The 27,001-nt window shown below is 31.4% G+C and overlaps 2 protein-coding genes across 2 annotated transcripts; one reads left to right on the forward strand and one right to left on the reverse strand.

The window, feature by feature from the left end:
- LOC129916756 (telomerase-binding protein EST1A) lies at positions 1–26,103 on the reverse strand. Its single transcript, XM_055996882.1, has 17 exons — positions 25,777–26,103; positions 25,328–25,710; positions 19,697–20,191; positions 19,521–19,631; positions 19,273–19,458; positions 19,145–19,206; positions 18,935–19,083; positions 15,952–16,072; positions 15,839–15,890; positions 15,718–15,776; positions 15,560–15,648; positions 15,235–15,473; positions 15,002–15,172; positions 791–941; positions 565–718; positions 349–485; positions 1–283 (listed from the first exon to the last, which is right to left on the reverse strand). Exons 1-17 carry the CDS (start codon positions 25,934–25,936, stop codon positions 141–143), a joined length of 2,862 nt encoding a protein of 953 aa, XP_055852857.1. The 5' UTR covers positions 25,937–26,103; the 3' UTR covers positions 1–140.
- Positions 4,773–6,888, forward strand: LOC129916766 (pupal cuticle protein 36-like). The gene is made up of 2 exons (XM_055996901.1): positions 4,773–5,854; positions 5,919–6,888. Exons 1-2 carry the CDS (start codon positions 5,840–5,842, stop codon positions 6,852–6,854), a joined length of 951 nt encoding a protein of 316 aa, XP_055852876.1. The 5' UTR covers positions 4,773–5,839; the 3' UTR covers positions 6,855–6,888.
- Positions 26,104–27,001: the final 898 nt, after the last annotated feature.

The following is a 27,001-nucleotide window of genomic DNA, read 5'->3' on the forward strand; positions in this document are numbered from 1 at the left end:
CAAGTTAACATATATTATTACGTGAAATATTGCAAAATATAATCGTACCTAATTAAAAATGTTAGGTAATTACAATGACACATATATATTATTATAAGAATAGAAGACATTTGAGATTTAAAAAGAAAAGCAAACATTTACTACTCCGGATCGATGCAATCATTAGCCCATTGAAGGAATTCCTTTAATTCGCTTACTGCCAATTTTCTTGCGAGTGCTTTAACACGCAAATTACGATCTGTTGTGATAAGGACTAACTCTGTTTGGATAAATGTTTTTCCGTCTGAAAAAATATAAATGAATATTTAAAACTCATTGCATTTATAATGTCAAACAACAACAACTCACCTTTGTTGGCCTCTTTACTCATTGATTTTGATAGAGCAAGTGCAGTTGCAAGGATTTTATCATCGTTTGATGCTTGCTGTTCTTCAACAAGTGCAAATAGTGATGCATTTATAATAGAACCTTTGGTTGTAGCACACCTATGTACAAAATGAGAGAAAAGAAATTTTAGAAATAATTTATACATTTATGGATTTGTTTGATAGTCTCGAAACCTACTTGACATTGTTATTGGCAGACTTGATGAACTCTAGAGACTTTTTAGCCCTAGTTGAGACATCATCGAAATGATGGATACGACTCTTTTTGACTTGAGAATTTTCGTATATTTCGATTTTGACTCCTTTGGAAAGTCCATCCAGTTCTTTAACCACTAAGAAAAAAAAAATAAAAAAAAAAATTAATTAATAAATGTATCAGGGTAACTTTTAGAAAACAATCTTACCCGTTAATGGAACGACCAAAATGTATTTTTTGAAATTCTTGATTAAAGCTTCAAAGTCATCCAGATAGTCTATGAAACAATTTGTATCGGGAAGCAAGTACTTTGGTCGAACTTCAATGTATAGCTTTGTATCAACGAATTTTAAAATTTCCTGGAAATAAGAATAAATCAAAGAGGATAAACTTAAAATTCGAGAATTAAATTTATTTTAACAAAGGCTAGGAATAATTTTGAACGTGGAAGATAGTGCGAGTCAAATTGTATTAAAAGTTTATATTTCTGGTGCAATTGTTTTTGGTGGCCAACTTAATGTTTTTTTAGTGTGCTTTGGCAGAGACGGTGGTTTGGCAAGGTCATCCGAAAAGTAATTTCGGTAGTGTCCTTTACAGGCGTTTTTTTTTTAATTTTGACAGATACTAGGGTGGTTAAAGAAAAATGAATTAGGCTTAAAAGAGAAAAAATTTAAAAGAAAAAATTCTGCGAACTTTTTGTCATATCTATCGTAATGTTACTTGCATGTTTTTGGTCTGTTAAAAACATATCACATACTTAAGTCTCTCAGATAGCCTATCTGATTAATCCCAGAACGCGAATAAAAATAGTTAAAACATTTGACATTTGGAATTTTTACGTACGCGAGTTTATAGCAATCAGTAAAATTTTAACTACTTAATTAATCGCCATTTCAAATAATCAAACCGCCATCCAGCCACATGATGCAAAATGCTTCAGAATTTTTTTTTACCTATGAATGGTATATTATAAAAACGAAACAGAAAACTGGAACGAAATGTTGCATTTTTGGTAAATTTAAAATCAGCTCTTTAGTTAACCAAATTTTCATCATTAAAATAAATAACTTTTTTTTTTTTTTTGAAGAAAAAAAGTAACAATTAATGTTTTAAAGGGCCTAAGAAGGAAATTTTTTTTACCATATTTGTATGGCTAAATCTCTCCCAAAATTATTCAAAAATGATGTACAAAAGCGCAAACTAAAGCTAAACTATTAATTTTCGCATGATTTTGAGCTCAAAACTTTAAACATGTTTTTTTTTCATCGGGCGACCAACTAACTCCTATATTTTTTAGCGGATTTTAAGCTAAAATTTGTCTATACCTAAACAAAACTATTCTTCAGTAAAGTATGAAGGATAGCTTTTTGTTCGCCCTGCGTTCGCATTCTACTATCAAATAAATTTTAAGCACAACTTAAAAATAACTTGTTTTTTCGTGTATTGCATCAATTATACTAACCATTAGATTAAAATCATATAAATGTCAAGTAATACAATACATCAAGTTCGAATATCGATTAATTAATTTTTGTTAAAATTGAACGAACATGCATGTTTAAAAATGTATAGATAATGAGATGCAAATTGAGAGATGAAGTGTAAAGCCTATATCTAATTATGTATGCTTTTTCGAAGGTTTACCGGCATGTTTACATAAACATTCGAGTAAACTACTTTTACTTTTTTGTCGGCTTTTTGTGTCAGGTAGAATTAACATACACATTTTTTTTAACAATCTAATAGTGCGTTTAATTTAACATGGGTTTTGCAACAGGTAAAAAGATATTAGCAATAACAAATGGGTTCAATTTGGCGGGATATTACATAACGGTGTTTAAAATTCAAATATAAAACTTGTTTTAATTTGTTTAGATTAACTACCATAAATCAACAAAGATAAGAATTAAATTGCTTTACAACAAATTTAAAAAAAAGTTGCTTAAATTGACTTTATTCAACAAAACAAAATTAAATCAAACGCCATTGCTGGCAAAGTGGTTTCTCACATTTTTGTAAAATGCACTTTTATGCATCTCTAATTCAAAATGGCATACCAAGCTCAGCTGGACCTTTCGATTGAATTTTCGATTTCGGAAAGCAACATTTGCACTTTTATGCATCTCTAATTCAAAATGGCATATCAAGCTCACCTGGACCTTTCGATTGAATTTTCGATTTCGGCAAGCAACATTTTGGAAACCGTTTGGACACCAGAGAAAATTATAAGAAATGGTCCTATTAGCTTAAATATCGTTATACGTTATTTTCTCTATTGTGAGATTCACGTGGGTATTTAAATTTTAAAAGCTAATGCGAGAATTAACATTTTACGCTTAGCTAGTTTCTTGTTCACCACAAGAATTTAAGTGAAAAAGGTCAAAATAGGAAAGGTTAGGTTAGGTAGAAATGGCTGTCAGGAAAACGACTGACACACTTAAAACACTTATTGATTCAGTGTGAAACCACGATTTTGCAAGGAACTTCCTCACAATTAAACCAGTTGAAGCTTTTAATAAAGCGGAAAAGTGAAATTCAATTTTTCCGGTTAGAGTTTTATTGGAGTGAAATGCACAATAGGTGTGAATTTTTAGAAAAATAAAAAGATACATAATACATAAGAGCTAAAATCAACAAAGACTAAAATATTTTATTTTTTACATATTTAACAACATTGCGTTGGACCATGAATGTCCACGACTTGTTATTCTATTTACAAGTCTATTTTATCGTAAGAAGTCTACAAAGTTGTGTATTGACGAGAAGATCCTGAAGAAGTACTTGCAGATAACATTTGGGCTTCTACCAGCGATTATATAAATACCCTGTTTTTAACTTTTGGAGATTTATACAGCCCTAAAAGTTCTGTACAAATTAAAAGAAAGATCATTATCGAAAGCTTATATCTTAAGAATTTATTAAGCGACATTATTTCGAAAATTACTTTTTGATGCCGAACTATAGGTACTACATATGAGTAAAGCGTCACGTTTTGGTCCGGGTTTCACTGCCTTATCATGTATGGTATGGAAATGAAACTAAATAGAAAATAAAACTGTGCAACCCATAAGTTTCCTGACTAGAATAATATTGTTTTTTCGTTTCCTGAACAATTTTAAATATATGTCGCTTTTACATTCTTACAAGAAGGTTTCGATATTTAGAAGCAACCATTGATACTTCTTAAGATAAAATAGTAGCAAAACCAAAAATTTTCATAAAAGGACAGGCTGAAATTATACTCAAGTAGGTCCGCATGAACTAATTTATTTTTATCTCCAGAAGCAAGTTTATACCAACTTGAAGACAACGAATGAAAGAAAAAAGTCATCTGTCCGTTCACAAGTCGAGACATCCGCTTTTGAAACCCCAAAATTTTAAAACTTCTCAGGAATTTTTTTTGTCTGCAGTATATAAAATTTTAACTTCTTAAATGAATTTGTGAAGGCAACTGCATTTTGAGAAGAAAAACAGTTCAAAACCGTTGAATCCGTTTTATTTAATTTTTTGAAAAAAAAATGAAAAAAAAATTTGTAGGTAGACAATTTTGTAGAACACAATTATTACTCCAAATTTTAAAGCAATATTTCAAAAAAAATCAATTTACACATTTATTTTTTCAAAATTTTGTAATCTTTTTTAAAGTTTAAAAATTAATTTAAAGGTAGTTTTTGATTTATTTTAAAAATTTATAAAAAAAATTAGCATACAAAAATCTTTGAAATTGAACTAGTTTGGTAGACAGCCAAAAATTGAAAAAAAGATTCTATAGAAGATTGCGTTAGAACCATTTTTTTTTTTATAAAACTGCAATAATTCTAAAAAGTAATAGGAAAGGTATGAATTCTAAGACATGTATAAAACAAACAAAAAGTTCAAAATTCCATAAAAATCCAAAGGAGAATGCCCCAAAAATATATGGAGAACAAACCCAGCATCCATGTCTACCCAATGTCTACTATTGATGCCCTTTCAAGCCATATAGGTCATTCGTATCGATGCTGGTTTTTTTTTTTGGGACATTCTCCTTTGAAGAAAATTTGTCCATCAAGAAGAAATGCGCAAACCGACGGAAAGCATGACAAAAACCATTTGTTTGGATTTCTCTAGCATGTAATCTGGGTTTTGATCAAAATCTAAAATTTTATTTTTCCACAAAGCCAATAGTTGTCTTATAGAGCGAGTAAAAATAAACTTTAACAGTCTTTAAAGTGCTATGAACATATTACGCCTTATTTCTGAAGCCATATAAGCGCTTGGAGGATGAAGATTCCTGTCTGACAACTTAAATTTATATCCAATTAGAACTTCTCTTTTTCATTTTCATTGAGATCGAACTCACCGAAATACGAGTTCACTGAGACATAAGAAAAGGAAATTTGCCTACGACCCATAGACTTTATGTGAAAGAAAACAAATTGAAACGTTAATTACTCAAATTTTCAATTTATAAATGAGAAATATCTGATATCAATCTGATCAATCGATTGGTAAGAAAAAAAATAAACAAAGTTGCCTAAACTTGTAGAAACGAAGATAAATTCTCCAAGTCAAAAAAAAAACTAAGCAATCACTGATTAACAGCAACATATGTCGCTTCGAATAACCTACAAATTAGTTACCAGTTAGTCAAAACAAAAAACATTTAAACTTATTACTAATGTATTTGACTAATTTTAACAAAATTCATTTAAAATGCTCTCCAATCCAATTAATAATATTTATCTTCTTATTTATTGATCAAAATCCCCAAAATAGAAAATAAAACTAGTTTTTTACACCAAAATATTTATATTAGATATTAAACTTTAAACATATGCATGTAAAGTAGACCATAAAAAAAAGTCTATAATGAAATTCCTTTAAGCGCTACCGTGACACTGAAATCGGCGGCGCGAGCACCCACAAATTGAATTAATTTATCAAACGTAGACAGTTGACCTGGAGAGAAAGAGATATGGTGTCTAGTGGTTTTATTTGTATATTTTTATTTTTTGCTTTCTTAGAGATGGATGACCTCAGAGCTTAGCTTAACTCAACTTGGGCATCATCATCATCATTTCTGCATACCTAACTTACAACTATCAAAAGTTTGTTAATTGTTTCACAATTTTGGCTCTTAATGTAAACTAATGGGGCTCGTGTTATGCATAGATACACGTTGAAAGTGGCGTTAGGAGAAGAGTTAGTATAAAATGTTAATGGATCTGTCCAAAAGTATCATTCTCTGTTCGAAGCTTACCAAGTAAACAACAAGATGCGTGCTTTTTTGGTAAGTTTGTAGACTCACATCCTATTTAGAAGGTTAAATATTAACAAACGGATTACTATTTTAGACTCTTTGCCTTATCGCTGTTGCGTCTTCTGAAAGATTGGGATACAATTATCAGCCCAGCAGTGGTTCACTGGGAGGTGGAAGCGGTATTGGAGGCGGATTTGGTAGTGGAAGTGGATTTGGAGGAGGTCTTAGCTCCGGTGGTTCATACAGCAGCGGTGGTGGCTTTAGCAGTGGAGGATTAGGTTCTGCTGGTGGAATTGGTGGTGGCTCTTACAGCAGCGGAGGTGGATTTGGCAATGGTGGAATTGGTTCTAACTCATACAGTGGAGGCGGCTATGCTGCTCCAGCTGCACCAGTTGTTACCGAACTCAACAAGGAATACTACTTCCACTCTGCACCCGAAGAAGAATATGATGCCGGCAACAGTCAAAATTCTCAATCAACTTTGAAGAGGAACTTACGTGTTGTTTTCATCAAAGCACCAGAAAACAACGGATTAGCTAATGCTGCTTTACAGGTTGCCAAACAATCAACAGAAGATCAAACTGCCATTTATGTTTTGACCAAACAAGCTGATGTATCTGATATCACCCAGCAATTGCAACAGGCTCAACAAGTCCAATCAAAGAAACCTGAAGTACACTTTGTTAAGTACAGGACACAAGAAGATGCTGCTAATGCTCAACGTGCTATTCAAGCTCAATATGATGCTCTAGGTGGAAGTTCAAAGAGTTCCAACGAAGGTGTAGCTCCAGTTTTGAATTATGCTTCAAGCAGCCCTGTTTCAAACTACCAAGGATCTGCTTCACAAAATGCAGGCAGTTATTCAGCTGGTGGAATTGGTTCAGCTTCTGGGCTATCCGGTTCATATGCAGCACCATCGAGTTCATTCTCGGCACCATCAGGCACTGGATCATATTCAGCACCATCATCATCATACTTAGCTCCAGCTTCAGCTCCAAAGAGCTCTTACTTGCCCCCAGTGGTGGTTTAAGAGTCCAAAATTGTTATTGTGATTTATAATTCGAACAGAATTGTTATGTAGTTTTAAGTGTTATCTTTTTTTTTGTTAAACAAAATAAAAAACTTTTTTAACATAATATTTCATTTTCATTTGATACTTTTTTTTACATTCAAAAACGAGTGTTTTCTAAAAAAAAAAAATAATAAAATAAAATATTTCATCTGTGATTATCCTGAACTCACCTTAAACTTAAATGGGCATTAGCAAAAATAAATTAAACAAATAGAGTCTCATTTAAATTAAAAAAAAGTCTGTTACAGTCAATACTTTAGGAAAAAAAGAAGGGAGAACTTCGAAATGTTTGTCTATGTCGCTTGTTTAAAACACTTATAACACAATATTTTTAAAAACTTTTTTTAACTTGCACGTCCCTGTTGAACATTGAAAATAGCGAGTTGTAGACATAAGATATTCCTAGAATTTTGAGTCAAGTTAAGGGGGGAAATCCCAAATCCCTCTGGAAGACAGCTTTTTCAATATTTTTTTTGGAAAACCGAAAGCATTTGTTGAAATTTGGAAAAGTTTATGATATTATTGACATTATAAAGTATTGATGAAATTTTTTTTAAGTAAGAAAAAACAAAATGGCGGCTCTAGAGCTCTTTGAAGTTGACGCCTCGCGTTTGCGCCGTGCAATGCCCTGGTCCAGAAAACTATTTATGATCAAAAAAATATATTTATACGCATTACATGAACCTAAATTTAGTAAAAACAAATCTAAAATAAAAATTAGAGACCAAAAAAACGAAAAAACACAATGTTTTTTTATAAAGAAATAGTTAAAAAAATATTTATTATAAATATTTTATTAAACTTTTAGGTTCATGCAATGGCCAATTATTTAACGAGTAATTTGCCTTTTATTTCAAGTCGATAGCTTCATTAGTTTTTGAGTTACGTTGCACGGCGCGGAAAAAAATACTTTTCGAGAAAAATGTGTTTAAAGTTTACGTTTTTGTACTGTGGTAGGTTCGGAGCGCATGGGTTTCGGGACTATCTAGGGACTTTTGAGGCTTCATTTTAGGCTAAGACCACTGAAAATAGTTTCTTCGGTTGATAAATGAATTTATTAGACAAAAAAAAATAATTCTGAAATAAAAAATTTCAGAGGGATTTCCCCCCTCAATAAAGTCAAGGAAATAAAGATATTTACAAAATTATTAGACTATGAGCATTCATTCCGAGATTGAGTCCTTATTTGGCTGGAATACTAAGAAACGTAGACTGTAATGCTTAAATACAGAAGTGAAGAACTTTATAAGAACGATCTTAAATACTGCCAATACCATAGCATAAGTCAAAATAAAAAATAGATTTTTTTTAGTATGAAAAATTAAGATCGATTTCTTTTTTATCCGAAAAAAAACTACATTTAATATTCGTTTTTATCAAATCCTGCCGTCTGCCTGTTTAAAAGTTGTAAAAACCAATGTTTTATCGTGAAGTTTTTTTTTTGTTTCATCCAATATCTGAAATTCTTCTTCCTTTTCTCGGCGCAGTTGTGATCTCAATGTCGAACTCATAACTCTCTTACGTATCTGCTTCACACTTGTGATCTGCCTGTGGGGTTAGCTGGGTTGACATCAAAATCGGCGGGAAGTCTCCCGGTTTTTTACTGTTCTGCTGGTGTTTTTGCATTTGCTTGTACCAGGAGTTTTTTGGCCTACTTTTTTTCATACTTTGCGGTCGTATAGGAACGTTGTAGATATTGTCTTTTTGACAAGGTTCTCAGGGTTTTTTTTTAACATGGCAATACCAACTAATTAGGTCGTATTCTAGCTCGAAGTTTCGACCTGCCACACTCCCAACGTTACAAATTGCAGAATTATTTTGTGTTTTTTTTTTACACTTTACTCAAAACCTAGACCTTTACGAGACAAACGAACCTCGAATTCAGATTCAGCGCATTGAAAAACTTAATTCTAGGAGGACCTGGTGGACCGGTGCTGGCCCACACAAAAAACAAACAAAAAAAAGTTGTCTATGAATTTGAATAGACTCACCTAGCGATTACGCTAGGTGATGCACCGAATCCGATTTTGAGGTCCGTTGAGAATTTACAATTTAGCCTTAATTTTTTAAGTATTTTGCACTTTAGTGAAAACCAGGACCAAGTGAGGCAAAACGGACCTTGAATTCAGATTTAGCGCATCGAATACATAACCCCATATTAGTCTAGTTCCTTGTACACGCAACTTGTTGTTATTTGTGTGCCGGCCGGTGTAATTATTAATATATTCGGATCAATTTTACAATACATAGTAGGAATTTTAAAACTGTAAAAAACATTCATTGTAAAAACAATTCATACAAAAATCACAAAATTTTGCACTGCTTTGCTGCCATTTTTCATTTGTCCTTAAAAAAAAAACAATTTTTGGAAATTCTTTTTTTTTAAATAAGTCATATGGATCGGGCAAAATTATCCTAAGATTGTTTTTATATTTCAAAAAGATGAACATTTATTGAGAATCTAACGGCCAATTTCTTCACATAAGTCCTAAGTCAGCTTAGTACCCGGTCTAGCTAGACCAGGTACTAGCACTAGTACTCGGTCCTAAGGAAAAGTTAGGACCCGAGCATTTCTTCACAAATATAGGACCTGATCTAAATTCACAACGCAGTCCTAAAAATTAATACGTATAAAACTGGTCTAACTGTCATTCTGACAATATTTTGATGTTTGAAATATTTTATTTTGATATTTCAGCAGATTAAACCAAATGAAAAATAACGAAGAAAAAATAACAAAAATAATAAAAAATTATTAAAATTATTTTTATTTTAAGTGGAAAGATTGAATATAATTCAATATAAGTTCAAGTGACCTCAACTCCAAAAATTAATAAAGCGTTTCGCTTTAATAGCTCAGGGAAATTAGTCAAAATATGGGTATGAAATCGCATTTTTCGCGGGACAAAATTTTTTTCATGGAATGTGTTCGGGTGGTTGTCCTTATCATAAAAGTCAATTTGTTGGGATAATTGGAGGTTGGGAACAGCCGCCATCTTGGAAAAGAGATTGGTATCGTTTTTATTGAATAGCTCCATTGTTATTCATTTTAACAAAAACTGACAAAGGTAAGACTTATTAACAATAAAATTATCTAAAAAACCATATACAAAACAATTCCGTGAGTTGATTAAATAAAATTTTATAGTTGGTCAAAGTGCGTGTTTGTATCGCAAGGTTGGGGCAAAATGACATTTGATCATATATCTGACGAACTTTTGATTTGTTTGGATAATTCTTCAAAAATGAATTATAGTATTTATAATTATCTATAAAATGAGACCACAATCGTTATTGTAACCATCATATTGTAGAAGTAATCTAACTCCGAAACTCTCCATGTACTAGTAGCCCAGTAATTTTAGACATTTTTTACCCCAATCTGCGGAAAAATTCCTACTGGGCTCGATTTTGGTATACACCTTCGTTACGGCGTTGTTATGAAGATGTGAAAAATCGACATTGATATCGTGTCCGCGTTAAGAGTTATAGGGGTCAAAAGGTCACAAAAACTGGTTTTTCACGATTTTCAGCAAAACGGTAAGTCTTATCAAAAAATTTTCAATGCAAGAATTGTAGACCAGATTATTATATATAAAAAGTGTCATGACACTTTTTTTCCTAAGACCCACCGTTTCTTAGGTATAACGATTCAAAAAGTTGAAGTTTAGTTGTAATCGTCATAATCCTATTCCTGAAAAAAAAACTCCCAACTGAAAAGTTCCTGAAATTTCATTATTTTTTTAGCTTGAATTTCGTTCCTCAACTGTTAAGAATATGGGGAAATAAAAAAAAATGGAAATTTTCGCCATTTTTCCGATTGGGGCCCTTCTCCCGAAACAATTTCCCTGGGAATTTTTGTTTAGAATATGTCTCAAAATATACAGGGTGTGCAATAGAGAATGGACAACCCTAAAACGGCTTATAGCTACACTTATGATTGTTCTAAAAACAGATAGAAAAAAGTTCTATCGCAACCAGTTCATAAAATATGGACTTTTTTTCGTTCAGTGTATTTTAAATTTTATCATCTTATGTTTTCGTTCACTACAACCACGAATGAATGAATTTTATTTATTTCTTTTTTTTATAATTTTCTACAATAATTGGATGAGTACATAAACACTTTTAAAATTTCATAGCTATTGCACATTTTCGTAAAAAAAATTTTGAAATCTTTTTTTTGATGCAAAATGTAAAAAAAGTATTTTATGAAAAATTTTAAACACCTGTGGTATAAAATAAATCTATAGAAACCTAGGTGGCCAACTTTCTTAAAAATATTCTGGTATAAGGAGAATATTTTTAAGAAAGATGGCCACCTAGGTTTCTATAGATTTATTTTATACCACAGGTGTTTAAAATTTTTCATAAAATACTTTTTTTGCATTTTGCATCAAAAAACAGATTTCAAAATTTTTTTTACGAAAATGTGCAATAGCTATGAAATTTTTAAAGTGTTTATGTACTCATCCAATTATTGTAGAAAATTATAAAAAAAAGAAATAAATAAAATTCATTCATTCGTGGTTGTAGTGAACGAAAACATAAGATGATAAAATTTAAAATACACTGAACGAAAAAAAGTCCATATTTTATGAACTGGTTGCGATAGAACTTTTTTCTATCTGTTTTTAGAACAATCATAAGTGTAGCTATAAGCCGTTTTAGGGTTGTCCATTCTCTATTGCACACCCTGTATATTTTCAGACATATTCTAAACAAAAATTCCCAGGGAAATGGTTTCGGGAGAAGGGCCCCAATCGGAAAAATGGCGAAAATTTCCATTTTTTTTTGGTTTCCCCATATTCTTAACAGTTGAGGAACGAAATTCAAGCTAAAAAAATAATGAAATTTCAGGAACTTTTCAGTTAGGAGTTTTTTTTTTCAGGAATAGGATTATGACGATTACAACTAAACTTCAACTTTTTGAATCGTTATACCTAAGAAACGGTGGGTCTTAGGAAAAAAAGTGTCATGACACTTTTTATATATAATAATCTGGTCTACAATTCTTGCTTTGAAAATTTTTTGATAAGACTTACCGTTTTGCTGAAAATCGTGAAAAACCAGTTTTTGTGACCTTTTGACCCCTATAACTCTTAACGCGGACACGATATCAATGTCGATTTTTCACATCTTCATAACAAAGCCGTCATTAAGCTGTATACCAAAATTCAGCCCAGTAGGAATTTTTCCGCAGATAAAACCTAAAATTACTGGACTATAGTCAAAAGTGAGAAAAAAGCTAGTTTTTTGGTAGTAGGCCCAACAAATTTTGGGAGTAGAGGTACAACCAAAATATAAGTACGCAGTTTTGCAGCCATACGCGTCTTAATATCGATTTCAAATGTCTGACAACTCTAATTTTGTGCTTTATACGGTTTTCGGGGGGTTAAATATCTTAAGTTTTCCACTTAATGTGAATGGTCTAAATTTATACTATTTCCAATTAAAAATATAAAATCTGATGCTCTATCATTTTTCCTAAATCTGGACACCTCAATCTCTGCGATCGGGTTAATAGAACTCACGATATAAGCTTTTTTAACTAACCATATCACGCTTTTCAATTCAAATAAACAAATAAAATCTAAACAAAAAAGCCTCTAAAACATAATCGCATCAACGGCTTATATCTTGAGTTCTATTGGTCACATCCTCAAGATTGGGGTGTCTAGATTTAGGAAAAATAATAAAGCACCAGCTTGTATATTTATAATTTCATAAAGTATAAATTTAGCCCATTCAGATTAAGTGGAAAACTTAAGTTATTTAACCCCCCGAAAACCGTATAAAGCACAAAATTAGAGTTGTCAGACATTTGAAATCGATATTAAGACGCGTATGGCTGCAAAACTGCGTACTTATATTTTGGTTGTACCTCTACTCCCAAAATTGGTTGGGCCTACTACCAAAAAACTAGCTTTTTTCTCACTTTTGACTAGTACATGGAGAGTTTCGGAGTTAGATTACTTCTACAATATGATGGTTACAATAACGATTGTGGTCTCATTTTATAGATAATTATAAATACTATAATTCATTTTTGAAGAATTATCCAAACAAATCAAAAGTTCGTCAGATATATGATCAAATGTCATTTTGCCCCAACCTTGCGATACAAACACGCACTTTGACCAACTATAAAATTTTATTTAATCAACTCACGGAATTGTTTTGTATATGGTTTTTTAGATAATTTTATTGTTAATAAGTCTTACCTTTGTCAGTTTTTGTTAAAATGAATAACAATGGAGCTATTCAATAAAAACGATACCAATCTCTTTTCCAAGATGGCGGCTGTTCCCAACCTCCGATTATCCCAACAAATTGACTTTTATGATAAGGACAACCACCCGAACACATTCCATGAAAAAAATTTTGTCCCGCGAAAAATGCGATTTAATTTACTAATTTCCCTGGGCTATAAATGAAATTATCATTAAAATAATTTTTAAAAAATATTGTGAAGATTGAGAAGAAACCAAGATAAATTCTATTAAGAACTGTCACAATCAAGAATGCAGATAATGTCTGGATCGTTTACAAAAGTGTCGGCAAGACTGGTAACTAGTTCACCAACGAATATAGGTTGGGCTATTGCCTGGGAAAGTCGCCGACCGCAAAAAAAAATAATTTTAAAATAAGTAATAAAAAGGACGTTTACTATGCGGATGTTTGCTCATAATTTATATTCATATCTTAATAAAAATAACGTTTTTGAAAAACTGCAGCTTTATTTATATTTATACTTAACCATGGTTTTCCTATCAGAAATGCAGTGCCAACGATTTTTTTTTCATAATTATTTATTCAAAAATTGCTTTGCTATTGCAATTTTTCACGGCAGATGAACGTATTTTTCGTTATTATTCATGAATTATATCTAATGCAAAAAATCGGCTATTATGTTTTTGGTAAATAAAAACAAAAACATCCAAATTATTAAAATCAATAGAAACGCACTTGTCAAGTGCAACAACACCCAAGAAATTAAGAAATCTGCCAGATATCTCTTAAAAATAATTAAATCCATTGCTTTGATTGAAGTACTAACCGCTAGACTACCGATTTTTAGGTCCTAATAAATACCGAGTCCTAACTAATACTCGGTACCAATTTGACAGTACTAAGGCTTAGGACTTTTGTGAAGAAATCACTTGGTACCGATCTGAGTACTAACGATTGGTATAATAACCCGGTACTAGTCGATTTTGAGGAGCTAGCTAGGACCAGGTCCTTACTAGTACTCGGTCCTAAATTGACAGTTTTAGGACCTAGTACTTGGGTGAAGAAATGAGTTGGTACTGATTTGAGTACTAACTTTAGGACTAGGACCGGTATTAGCGTTAGGACTCTGTGAAGAAATCGGCCGTAAGTTGATGCAATAACAATTCGTCCGTTCTCATACGGCACTTCATAATTACCCAGATAGCATGTCGCATATGTTCGTTTAGTTGTATACGTTTTTTTTAGTCACATTTTTAAGTTTTCGTTTAAACTTTTCGGTGTTTCTTTAATCAATTAAAAATCTATTTATTTGATCTATTAAAAAACGCATGAAGCCATAGAATGATTCTCGTTTTTTTTTAATTAAAACCTCTCCTAATTGGAACTTGACAATGACATAGCTATAAATCATCTAGCATTCACAAAACAAATTTTCATATTGAAGTTCACGAACGTTTAGGTACAAATAGTTTTCAAAGATTTGTCCTATTTGTCGTGAATACAAGTCGCTGGTTTCATTGGGTGATTTTTTCGTTGATCAAAATAACCGTCAATTTATAAATCAATGAAGATGAGTAGAGAAACATGTTGCAATGATATTTTTGTCAATATCGAGCCTTTTCCGCCAAATTATCGTAAGTGCCAAAATATATTATGAATTATGGATAACATATGTACAGTTGTATTTTTCCACCAGTAAAAACGAATGTAATCAACAATTGCTCAAGAAAACATTCACATCAAAATTGTGCAAGAAGTCTAAGAACAAAAGATAATTAAGATTTTTCTGTAAAGTTAATTATCGGAAGCGCCATATCGATTACGATAATTTGACGGATAGTGCTCGATTTGTACATATAATTCTCACGTACCTCTAATTTCTCATTATATTTCTTTGTTATGTTTGTTTTGGCTTCCAGTTCTTTTTTCAATTTTGATAACTGTAATATATCTTCCATGTCCTTATCGCAAACGTCAAGTTTTGAAAGCAAATCAATTGGGATAATATTTTCACTATTATCATTTTCATCGCCTTCTTCAAACTAAAAGTAGAAAAAAAATATTAGAATAAACTGAAATACTTTTTTTTTAAATTAAAACAAACCTCTTCGAATGTATCAAGCTCTATGTGTCCAGTCTTAAGTTTACTATCTGTAACTAAAGCAGCGTTGGCCATATTACTAGCGTATTGTAAGAAAATCTTCCCAAATGCACATATTTTATTGATTCTAACAAAAAACTGTTCGTTCTCCTTGGCACTGGTGTAACTATCACAGATTTGATAATCATTTAATGGAAGCGAAACAAAACCATTGAGAAAAATATCTTCTTCAAGATGAATTGCTATTTTATTGATTGGAGCAGAGAGAAGAAAAAAGAAGAAAATATTTTTTGTTTTTAAATCAAAGAATTTAAAATTTGTTTCCTACATTTAGTATCATTGGATTCTGGTCTTTGGATTTGTTGTAAAATATGGATATGCTGTTCTAACTCAAGCCAGGGATTTAGTTCTTGTTGTCTGTATTATTAATTTTTTTGAATTAATTCCTTTTAGATAAAATTTTCATTTTTAAACTTATGTAATTACCTGGTGTTGTGAAATGGTTTCCACAAATCTGTATTTACAGAGAGCCAGTCACACCAAACCTATGGAAAAAGTTTGCATTAGGTCTTGTTTTAATGTTTTTATTATAATTAATTATAGTTACCTTTATGAATTGCAAGAGTGTGTTTAAGTCCTTGACGTCTAGACCATCGGCACTGAGAAAAATATGTTTATTGGTGATTTATTTGAAGTTGAATTTTAAAGGGTTTTTTATACCTGTTGGAATTGACGATTTTGTCTTTGGATTCAAGAAGTCTTTTATTAGCGGATTTGACAATAATACCAAAGACTTGATTGGAAACATTGAACGCGTGGTTGAATATTTCTCTTCTGGAATCTGAAAGCAATGATGTTTTACAAACTTAATTTTGTTTTATTAGAAAGACATTATTTTAAATAAATACACCCCTATTTACTTGGAATACAATGTGCTCTGTCTCCATACATTTATACTGCTGGTTCTTTTTTATGTGACAAAAGATTGTAGATCTATCGACTTAGATATATAGACTTCATTAGTTCGCCCGATAAAGGGGAAAGGGCGCGGGTGACACTCCTTTGGTTTGTATTATAATCGAGATATATCAGTTCGTCGATATTTATCCATCCTTTTGGTTAATGTAATGGTATAGCACATAGGGAACGTAGACTTTTTTTTAAAACAATCCGCATGATTATTTTTGAGAGAGAGAACCTAGAGTATCTAGCAAGGGACAAGAAACACTCCGTCCGACGAGACTTAGCCGTGCCAATACCGTCGCCGCACATTCATAGGAGTATTTTCATCAAAAACCTGGCCATAATTATTTTTCATGGTTTTTGTTATTATTTCTGTTTAAAATGAATATTTCTACAAGAAAAATAATATAAACCTAATTTTTGTTATTTTTATTTTTTCATCAAAAACTCATAAATTTGATTAATGGCCTATATAAATTTTCTCAATTTTTTTCCTCATCCCTAATACGCAATTCTCTGTTTCTTTTCTCTCTTCCCCAACCTTAATTAAGATCACCCAAAATAAAGTATACTAATAACATCAGTAAATTTAATTTAGAAATAAAACACATTGCATAAAGTAAGTATTTTCTATCAGAAAGTGAAAAACTTATTGACCCTCAATTCTCTAAAGAGCACGTAAGAGCACCAAATTTTTATTGCATTGGTTTAAGGAATATATAAACTAAATCATAAGTTTTAATTCATCGCAGAATAACGGGGTATACTAAAACAAAATCATTAAAGTTCAAATAATAACGTTTAACAAAAATAACAAGTTTTTATGTACTTGTTGTAAGACCGAATTGAAATAGAAAACACAATCTAATATTTCCAAAACTGTATTAATATCGTTAATAAATAACTGAAGAAGATTTCTCTATTTAATTTTTTTTAAATTTCTATCACAACACTTCGATATCGCATATTGAATAACGCTTACCAAAGTAATTCCATATAAAAATAATTTTAATAACACCGGCACACAAAAAAAAAGTGTCATGAACCAGAAACCAGACCTATCTTTCTATATGTTTTTGGGCACGCTGAATACGAATTTGAAGTCCGTTTGGCCCCATCACCCTTCAGTTTTGAGCTGTGAGTGCATTTTGTTTGAATTTTTATGACTTTTTTGGAGTTTTTTGCATTTTTCTCAAAACTGAAGGGTGACCGGGCAAAACGGACTTGAAAATCGGATTCAGCGGTCCCAAAAACATATAGAAAGATAGGTCTGCTTCCTGGTACATGAAACTTTTTTTTTGTGTGCCGGGTATGACAGCGACATGTCGCGACAGTGCTAGCACACAAAAAAAAAAGTTGTATGAACCAGAAACCAGACCTATCTTTCTATATGTTTTTAGGACCGCTGAATCCGAATTTCAAGTCCGTTTTGCCCGGTCACCCTCCAGTTTTGAGAAAAGTGTAAAAAAGACCCCAAAAACTACCTTTTTTTGAGTTTTTTGCATATTACTCAAAACTGGAGGGTGACAGGGCCAAACGGACTTGAAATTCGGATTCAGCGGGTCCAAAAACATATAGAAAGATAGGTCTGGTTTCTGGTTCATGACACTTTTTTTTTTTGTGTGCCGGTGTAATTTTTTTATTATTTTTGTTATTTTTTTCTTCGTTATTGCTTACCAAAGTACTTCGCATTGAAATAAAAATGAGGTAGATGTAATAGTAGTTAACTTTGAACTCATTTTTTAACAAGACACGAAAAACAAAAAAATAAGTGCAGGATATTGATCCATGTTTATTTTGCACCCACTTTGACAACTTTTTTGGGGTCAATTTTGATTTTCAGAAAATCGACTTTTGACCAGGTTTTTACTGCAAATACTCCTATGTGCGCCGTCCAGCGAAACACAAAAGTCGCCTTATTGGATTTGCAGGAAATTTTTTAAAATGCACTTTTTTCGGCAAGGTGTTAACTTTAGATTTTTTTATAAATTCGAAACATATAAATTTGTAATTTTTTTACCAAAATCGAGCTTAAAATGAACTTTCTTTTGATGTCCCACTCGATTGATGTGGAAAAAATATTTAAAATGCATTTTTTTTGTTTTGGCAAAATCGAGCTTAAAATGACCTTTCTTTTGATGCATTATGCATTATTTCGGCAAATGGTTAACCTTCGATTTTTTTTTCAAAAATAGAAAAAAAATGGATTTTTGGTTTTCGATTATGAATAGAGTTTAATGAGACCTGTCTTGCATTTGCCTTGCATTTTTTTTATTTTTCAAAAATCCAAAAAACCTTTCTAGTTCATTCCAATGGATTTTTTTCTATAATTTATTACGGTGTAGATTGCATACATTTTGGTTAATTTTCGCCCGGATATGCAAAGCAGTTCATTTATTCTGAATGCATAAGTGGTTCAGATGGACATCTCATGGCTGATCTCACCGAATTTACTTTTTTTAATTACCGAAAACTGGAATAACTGTGCCAGATATTGTTATTTTTCGTAACATACACTTTTCTCTTAACATAAGGAAAAAACTAAGCAGTTTATTCTAAAAATATAACCAATTTAAAATCCTTTTTTTATTTCAAAAATCCGCCCAACGTTTTTAACCTGACAAAATTTAAATCAGATATTTAAAACTCTAGGAAAATTGTATTCTTAAAACAAAGCCGTAATTAGAAATCTGTAAAATTTGTACACTACGCAAAGTAATCAATATCCAAAAGAACTTACCATTTGATTTGTTGTGTGTTATGACAAAAATATTTAATGCAGCAATTTTCAACAGTCTATGACGGGTTATGAAAAGAGACGAAGAGCAATTCAAAATAACTTTCAATTGCACCATAATTTTCTTCACGTTTTCTTGAAAATTTTCGAAACTGAAAATAAAATGTTGTTAATTTAGTTTGATAGCAGCAAATAACCAAAAAAAAAACATACCCAATTCCTGAAAAGAGTTTTCCAATGATGTACAAATAAGTTGATGTAAATCTCTTCAAAACCTAGAATTTAAACGAGTTTACATAAATTGCCATTATTAAAAATAAACTCAAAGAACATTCACTAACTTCTTCTCCCGGCAAATCGGTCAATCGTTTCTCTTCAGTTTCAACGTTTTTATTTGTGAAATCAGTCTTGTGCAGTCGTCGGACTCCATCTGGATATACCCAAACCTCTTTGCGCAAAGACTTAGGTTCCTTATCAACTTTTCTTTCAGGAGTTCCAAAAAGTGGTGACTTGTTGTTTTCTTCATACTTTTAAGGAAAATAATTATTTAAATCTTTTTTCGTATTTGAAAAAAATCAAACTAATTTACCTTCTTACGAATCTCATCAAAAAGCACCTTTAAACTTTCTCTAGCTGATTGAATAGCATTGGAAGACATTAAACTTCTCATGTGATAATATATAGCATCGAGTTTTTTTCTCTAAAAAAAAATAATACAAATTTGTATACCTACTCCAATATAAATTTGAAAAAAATTAAACTTACAGAATAAATTGCCAATATTGCCAATTGATTATATGGTATTCCATTCGATGGAATTAAACTTTGTGCCCGTTGATAAAACTGACAAGCATCAGTATAGTCATTTGAGTTGAGAATCTTTGATTTGTACCTGTATAAATCTCCCAAACAAATCAGAATCTTTTGTGACGATACTTTACCAATAAATTGGTATTTGTGTGTCGGTTCATCATTGTTGATGCCATTGGTGGTGCGTAAATATTTGCGACTAAGATGTTCTAATAGCATTGTGTAATATTGAAGTCCATCGTTGATAATATCAATTGATTTCAACTCGTTTTGTGTTTGACTACAACTTTCATCGGAATGTGTTTTTAGATATTCAATAATGTTGTAGTAGAGAAGTTTCCAGAAATACGATTCCACATTTTGTTCGCAACAAAATTTCAATTGATTCAACAATAATTGTAGAAATATGTCTTTGAGTTGCTTGCGGAAGCCGTTTAAGGAATCCCAGTTCTAAAAATTAAAAAAAATTAAAAAAAAAAGCAATTGATGCTATAACTTATAATGTCGTTATTTTTACTTGCTCTATAGGGCAAGTATTGGTTTCGTGTAGAAAAAAAAAATCGAGGTTTTAATCAAAACCAACATTACGATAATGGAGAAGACCAAAAAAGTGGTTTTCGTCATGCCGTCCGTCGGTCTGTGCGTCTGTGCGTCCATCTGTACATCGAGCTAGGGCCTAAACGGGTGGATGGATTTGCTTGAAACTTGGTACAGATGATTTTTACGTAATTCCCTAGGTCCGTTTTTTTTATTTTTTTAATATCTCCATTTTAACGCATATCTCCCATATAACGTTTTCGAGGTATTGCAAATTTCTCGAAAACGGCTCTAACGATTTCGATCAAATTTGGTGTGCGGAATACTCTTATAGATTCTAACAAAACTGCGTTTTTAGTTTTTCTCAAAAAATGCCGAGAGCGGAAATATGGCGTTGCCGTTTTTCAAAAATTGACATGTTTTTTAAGTTCATATATTTCATCAATGCATAAGTCAATATTTTCAAAAGTTACAGACATCATAGGTATTGAAGTGTAAAATGTAAAAAAAAAATTAAAAAAAAAAGTTTTTCAAAAAATATTTAAAAAATTGAATTTTTTTAACTTTCGAGTTTTTTTTTTTGTTTTTATTTTTTTTTTCTCCACAAAATCTTAAATTTCCAATAGATATTTAAGATAAAGATGCTTTGAACTACAAGAGCAAGTACGTGCGACCCAGTCGTGCATTTTATTTTAATCAAACAACCCGGTTTAGGTGAACAAATATGTAATTAGAATTAGGTTGAAAGGACTCTTATGTAGTATGTCCTTTGTCTAATGCACTTTAGTTTTCACCTCCGCCTAAACAACAAACAGAAAGGTCAGTCTTGTTTTTAAATTTTGATAAGGAAAGCTTACATGCATGGAGACCAAATTGTTGTGAAAGGTTTATGGCCTTCCAAAGGGGTAATACATTTTATTGCTGTTTGAGGGCAAAAAGGAACATAAAGAAGTCGCTTCAGACTAGATCTGGCAAGCGCCCTCGCAGTTCTATTCTAATGATAATTAGTTGGAAGCAGTTCAGGTGTATGAAATACTGCGCTCTCGTTTTTCTCTCCCTAGCTGTGTCCAAATTTTTGATGCATACTCTGTGATTTTTTTTAAAGCTCGTTATGATGTAGCTTTTAATGCGGTTCTTTCTTAATTTGCATAAGGAAGGTTGGAATTTATTTAATTACACACAACTGATCATAAGGTCATTAAAATTTAAAAATCACTCCTTTATACTTATTTCGGAACACGACCGACTCAGTTGGTATTGCCATGTTCAAAGGAGAGATCCTGAGAACCCCGTCAAAAAAGCAATATCATATAACGTTCCAACACGAAATAAAAAGAAAGGTAGGCCTAAAAACTCCTGGTACAAGCAAATGCAAAAACACCAGCATTCAGTTGGCCTCAGAAACGGAACAATACAAAACCGGGAGGCTTGCCGCCGATTTCTGAGGTCAACCCGGCGAACCCCACAGGCGGATCACTAGTGTGAAGCAGTAACGTGGGAAGGTTATGATCCCCTCGACATCGAGATCATAACAGCGCCGAGAAAAAAAGGAAGAAGAAGATACTTATTTCGGGCACTTTATTTAACAACAACAACAATAATAGTGTAAAACCGAAATTATTTCTGAACCGAACTTCTTTCTATTAAACTTGTCATTTTCTGTTAGTATACGCCCGAGTGTATCGTCTGATACGAAGAAATTATAACTCGTATTTTTTTTTTTTCATAAACCAAAAATTATTATAGCCATAACCCAAAATTAATTTTTATTTAAACATACCGCTCATTTACTTGAACACTGTCATAACTCCAAAAAACTTTTTTTTTTTTTCAGAAACGAGTTTTAAATTTTGTATCGGTCTATTTTTGTATGTTAAAAGTTAGTTAATAATTCCTCCTTTCATGACCTTTTTGAGTTAAATAAATTTTACTTTTTTCGTGGGCTATAGATCTTTCTTCAATATATTCTAATTTGTAATAGTCGACGTTACGGGTATGTTTATACCCTTCCTCGGGACTCAATTAAAAAACATGTCTTAAAAATATTAGAAAAGCAATAAATTATCTATACTTACAATATTTGTGTTAACTTCTTGGAAAATTGCTTGCTTTTAAGTATTTGTAATATTTTAAAATTTCAACGATTGAGGTCTTGAAAAAGACTTTTATCAAAATTTCAAAATAATGAAGTTTAAAAATTTCTATTTGATAAGAAATTCAATTTTTTTTATAAAAAAACAAAAAAAAAATCTTACCTTTCTAGTCAACTTCTAGTAAAAAAAAATTATTAAAAAACATGTCTGAAGAAGGGTATAAGCATACCTGAAACGTCGACAAGTACGAATTGGAAAAAGTTATTTTCTAAAAAAAAAAACCAATGCTTCTTGTCTGTCAATTTTTAAAGTTAAGAAATGACTTATTGCAGGATTAAAGATTAACTTATTCAAATAACTTCTGCATTAATGATTCAAAACTCGTGTTTTTTTAGCTATTACAGTATTCAAGTAAATGAGCGATATGTACTTCAACATAAAGAAAGGCTAGACACAGAAAACACAGTTTAGACAAAACATTTTTGAGACCTATTCGTGCGAGCGTCGATTGAAAAACTAATGTATGTATTAGATTTAAATTTAAAAAAAAACATGTTCATTTTCTTCTAAATTGCCTTTTATTTATATGTACCAACTGCACAAAAAAGTCTCCTTGGTGTAATAAGAGATAGACTCACTTAAAAAAATTATTTTAGAAACGACTTGAATTAAGAGCCAATTTTATCTTTACAATATGTCATTGTTCTTACCAAATTCTCACACAGATATAATGTCATAAACCAAACAATGGTTTCTCGGTAAAAGATATGGCAGCAACATTTGATCCTCATTCGCGCTAAACGTTAATGCTTTTGTCGCTTAAACAACTCAATGTTCCGCTGTAAACTAGATTAGTTTAATTTTATATTGAATACATGCGTAGATGTCATCTGGAAACTTGATTTTATGTATTTTTATAAAAGAATTTGTCAAAATATTCTTGCGACAAAAATCTTCCGGATTTTGGAGGTTTTAAGCCTGAACTACATTGCATACTTTTTGTTAAAGTACAAAAGTTTTTTTTTTCTGACTAATTGGTCATTTGAAAATAGTCTTTTAATCGTTTTTATAAGATTTCTGTTCTAGAAAACCATCACAAAATACGATTGAAATTTTTTTCACTTTTTACTTTTAAGGCCAAAGTAGTTATTATTGCCTGATCATCCTAGACAAAATTTCACTATATATCAAAGTTAATTGAAGTTAATTGAAGGGGTCATTTTCGGGGATACGCCATATCAAATTTTGGTGTAAAACTGTGATTTCATATTCTACTCCATCAAAGGAACCTAATTGCATCAAAACATTTTGTATTTCAATTAACTTTGATAAAATTTCTGTTAAATTCGGCTGAAACCCCCTTTTCCGTACTGCCTAGGGGTCAGGGGTCATTTTCGGGGATACGCCATATCAAATTTTGGTGTAAAAATGTGATTTCATATTCTACTCTATCAAAGGAACCTAATGTCATCAAAAAAATTTGTATTTCAATTAACTTTGATAAAATTTCTGTTAAATTCGGCTGAAACCCCTTTTTCCGTACTGCCTAGGGGTCAGGGGTCATTTTCGGGGATACGCCATATCAAATTTTGGTGTAAAACTGTGATTTCATATTCTACTCCATCAAAGGAACTTAATTTCATCAAAAAATCTTGTACTTTATAAAATGTCTAGATTGATCGGGCTAATTAAGACTTTAAAATATTCTTGAGTTATTCGTGATATATGTAGTTCTTGTATTGATTTAGGAAAAAGACGTTTAAACGGTTAGGTAAAAAATTAAGAAACAATTTGGCTCTCATATCGATCTGATACGTAGTAACCCGTGGCGCAATGGTAAATGTCATGGCCTTCATTATATAGAATTGACAAACCGTCAAAGCTCTAATGGAATCATTAGCCCTGTTCCTTCCTTTGGGAGCTGGCAAAGAACTACTAGTAGTTTACTAGCGATTTTCAATGGAACGCACTTTCAACGAAATCAATACAAATCGTATCATCTCGGAAAGAAGAGCATGAGTATTGATTTTGATTTTGATTTATTGAGCACGTTAAAATCCTAACGTTACAGGTAATTATAAATATAAATAACTATAATAATAAAATTAATGTATATATATATATAAAAAAAAAAAGATAATAGAATTAAATTTCTAATTTGCAAAATTGACGAAAAATCTAATTTTAAACTGTTTTGATTTAATATTTAAGTTAACAGAGTCAATTAAGTTATAATATTTATTGAAAATATTAATCAACTGATTAATCGGACTGTTAGACCCATAGTTCGATCTGCTAAAACTGAAACTGAAAGAATTAGGTTCTGAGGGTAGGAAGGCTATTCAATTAAATTTGACCTAGGAAGAAATCGAAGGTAAAACTTTGTGAATTCGAAGGTAAAACTTTTATAGTAATAGATTAACCAAAACATCTTTTATTAGTAGACTACCACCTCCAATGGAAAAGTCCAACAGGCCGCCGCAATTAATGTTTAAAATCATTGATGTAAACAATGTAGAAAGGTCTTAAATAGGCCCCTGGTATTCCCCAGAATTATATTCAAAATTAATTTATATTTTTTATTGATATGTAAATTGGGGAGTGCAATCAGTATGATTGTTATTTTTTCTGGTCATTGGTGTGAGCTAAATAAATGACTTAATAGGAAATCGAAAATGAAATAGCTTTTGGTAATCGCTTTTTCTTTGGGTCAACTTTGAACAATCCCTAATAAGCAGATACCAACGTCCCACTGCTTGGTGCAGATGCATAATTCAGTTATTAGAAAGTAACTTGAATAACAAGTTTTGATTGCTTGTTCTGTGTGATTAATTTTAACTGCGCATTTGTGAATAATATGCACTAAATATTAGTTGCAATGAACTTCTTCATACCTACCTAAAATTTAAAATAAAACTCATTTTTATTAAAAAAAAAAAAAAAAAAAAAAACTTACCTCAACAACAACCTTTCGCTTTAACAAGTCAGTCACAAAATCATGTAAAAGTGGAAGTGGTTTTGCGTAACTCAAATCCTTAGTAAAGACAAATTCAAACCAACTGGGATGTTGTTTGGTCGAATTATTGCTATTAACAGAATCGCCTCTTTTAGCCAAATTAATTGTCAATGAATTCTGTTGATTCTGTTGTTGATTAGATTTATCCTTCTTTTGAATACGCAATATTCCAGGAATCGGAGTGTCGTCAATGGGTCTTGCAGTTTCGCTGCTTTGCGTTGTCATTTTAAGAAACATATCAATATTATCCGCCACATCGGAACACTGATTTCCTGCAGCATTCTTTTGGCTCGATACAATTTCTTCTTTGACTGCAGCATTATCTTTTTGTTTTTATTGAAATATTGACAATATGATAATAATTATGGATTTAATTTATTGTATTTTACCTGATTGCAAATTTTTTGCTTTTGATGGTATTTCACCAACATTGTTGTAGTCAGTAGCAGCAGCACCAGTTTCTTGGGCAATTTTTTGCTGTAACCTTTTTGGTAAATTTCCAATTATTCTCGAAATATCATTTTGTTCTTTCGCTCCCTTTCGATTCATATTTTATTGTTTTCACGCGACTCTGCATTTATTTAGGTTGGTAAATTTATACAATTTTGTTTTTCTTTTTTTTTAGTTATTTTCTTGTTTTTATTTATTTTTTTTCACAAAATTTACTATGCTGCTCGGTTTGCTTTCGAACGCAAAAGTGTTCGTCTTCTTGTCATTTGACATGTGAGAAAAAAAAAGTCGTAACATCTAAAAAGGTTTGTTTGATTTTTATATTTTTACAGCACTTTTTTTCGAGACTTGAACAGGAGTGTTAAAGAGGTAAAATTATGTGGTTTTCTATTTGCTTTTGAAATTTTTGTGTAAAAATCTCAGATTTTCCACTGCAAATAGAATATGAAATCTAGTTTTGTAATTGTGTACGAAATCTGTGCGTGTAAAAAACCTTTTTAAAATAAAACAACAACAAATGTTCAGACACATGTCAAACAGAGGAGTGTGTTTGAAAGTGAGTGTGCTTGGACATTTTTTTGCTATTTGAGCTGATTAAGTTTTTGATTTCATTAATGAATATACTAGGATGGCCGAGTTGGTAGAGTGGTGGACTACGAAGTTCGATTCCTGGGTGTGGTAAAAAAATTATATACTTTTAAAATTATTATTAATAGATATACTAAAAACTAATGGAATGTTATATATAATATCAGATCAAAAGATAAAATTTATGATTTAAAACCAGTTAAAAAAGAATTCTTTTTTGTTTTTGTAGTTTTTTTTTTTTTTTTAATTTCGATAAGACATTTGATACATGTCTGTAGCTATACAAGCTCTTCCGAAGCTATCTGTCAAATCTCAAAACTTCGGCAGAGCTTCGGTAAGGCTTCGTTTAAGATCCTTATAGAGGGTCAAACTTGTATAACGTTCTCGTTTTTCCATGCCCAACAACGTTACTAAATTTTAAAAGAAGCTGAAATGTAGCTTTTGTAATACCTTAACCGAATGTTCCCCATAGAAAAATCCTAGTTGACCGACTTATTTTTTGGTCTAAAAAACAATTTGTATAATCTTTTTCACAAAACAATTGCGCTAGGCAGAAAAAAACTATTTTCACTTTTG

The sequence above is a fragment of the Episyrphus balteatus genome, chromosome 3 (genome assembly GCF_945859705.1).
Source record: "Episyrphus balteatus chromosome 3, idEpiBalt1.1, whole genome shotgun sequence".
In the NCBI taxonomy this organism is placed as follows: Eukaryota; Metazoa; Arthropoda; class Insecta; order Diptera; family Syrphidae; genus Episyrphus; species Episyrphus balteatus.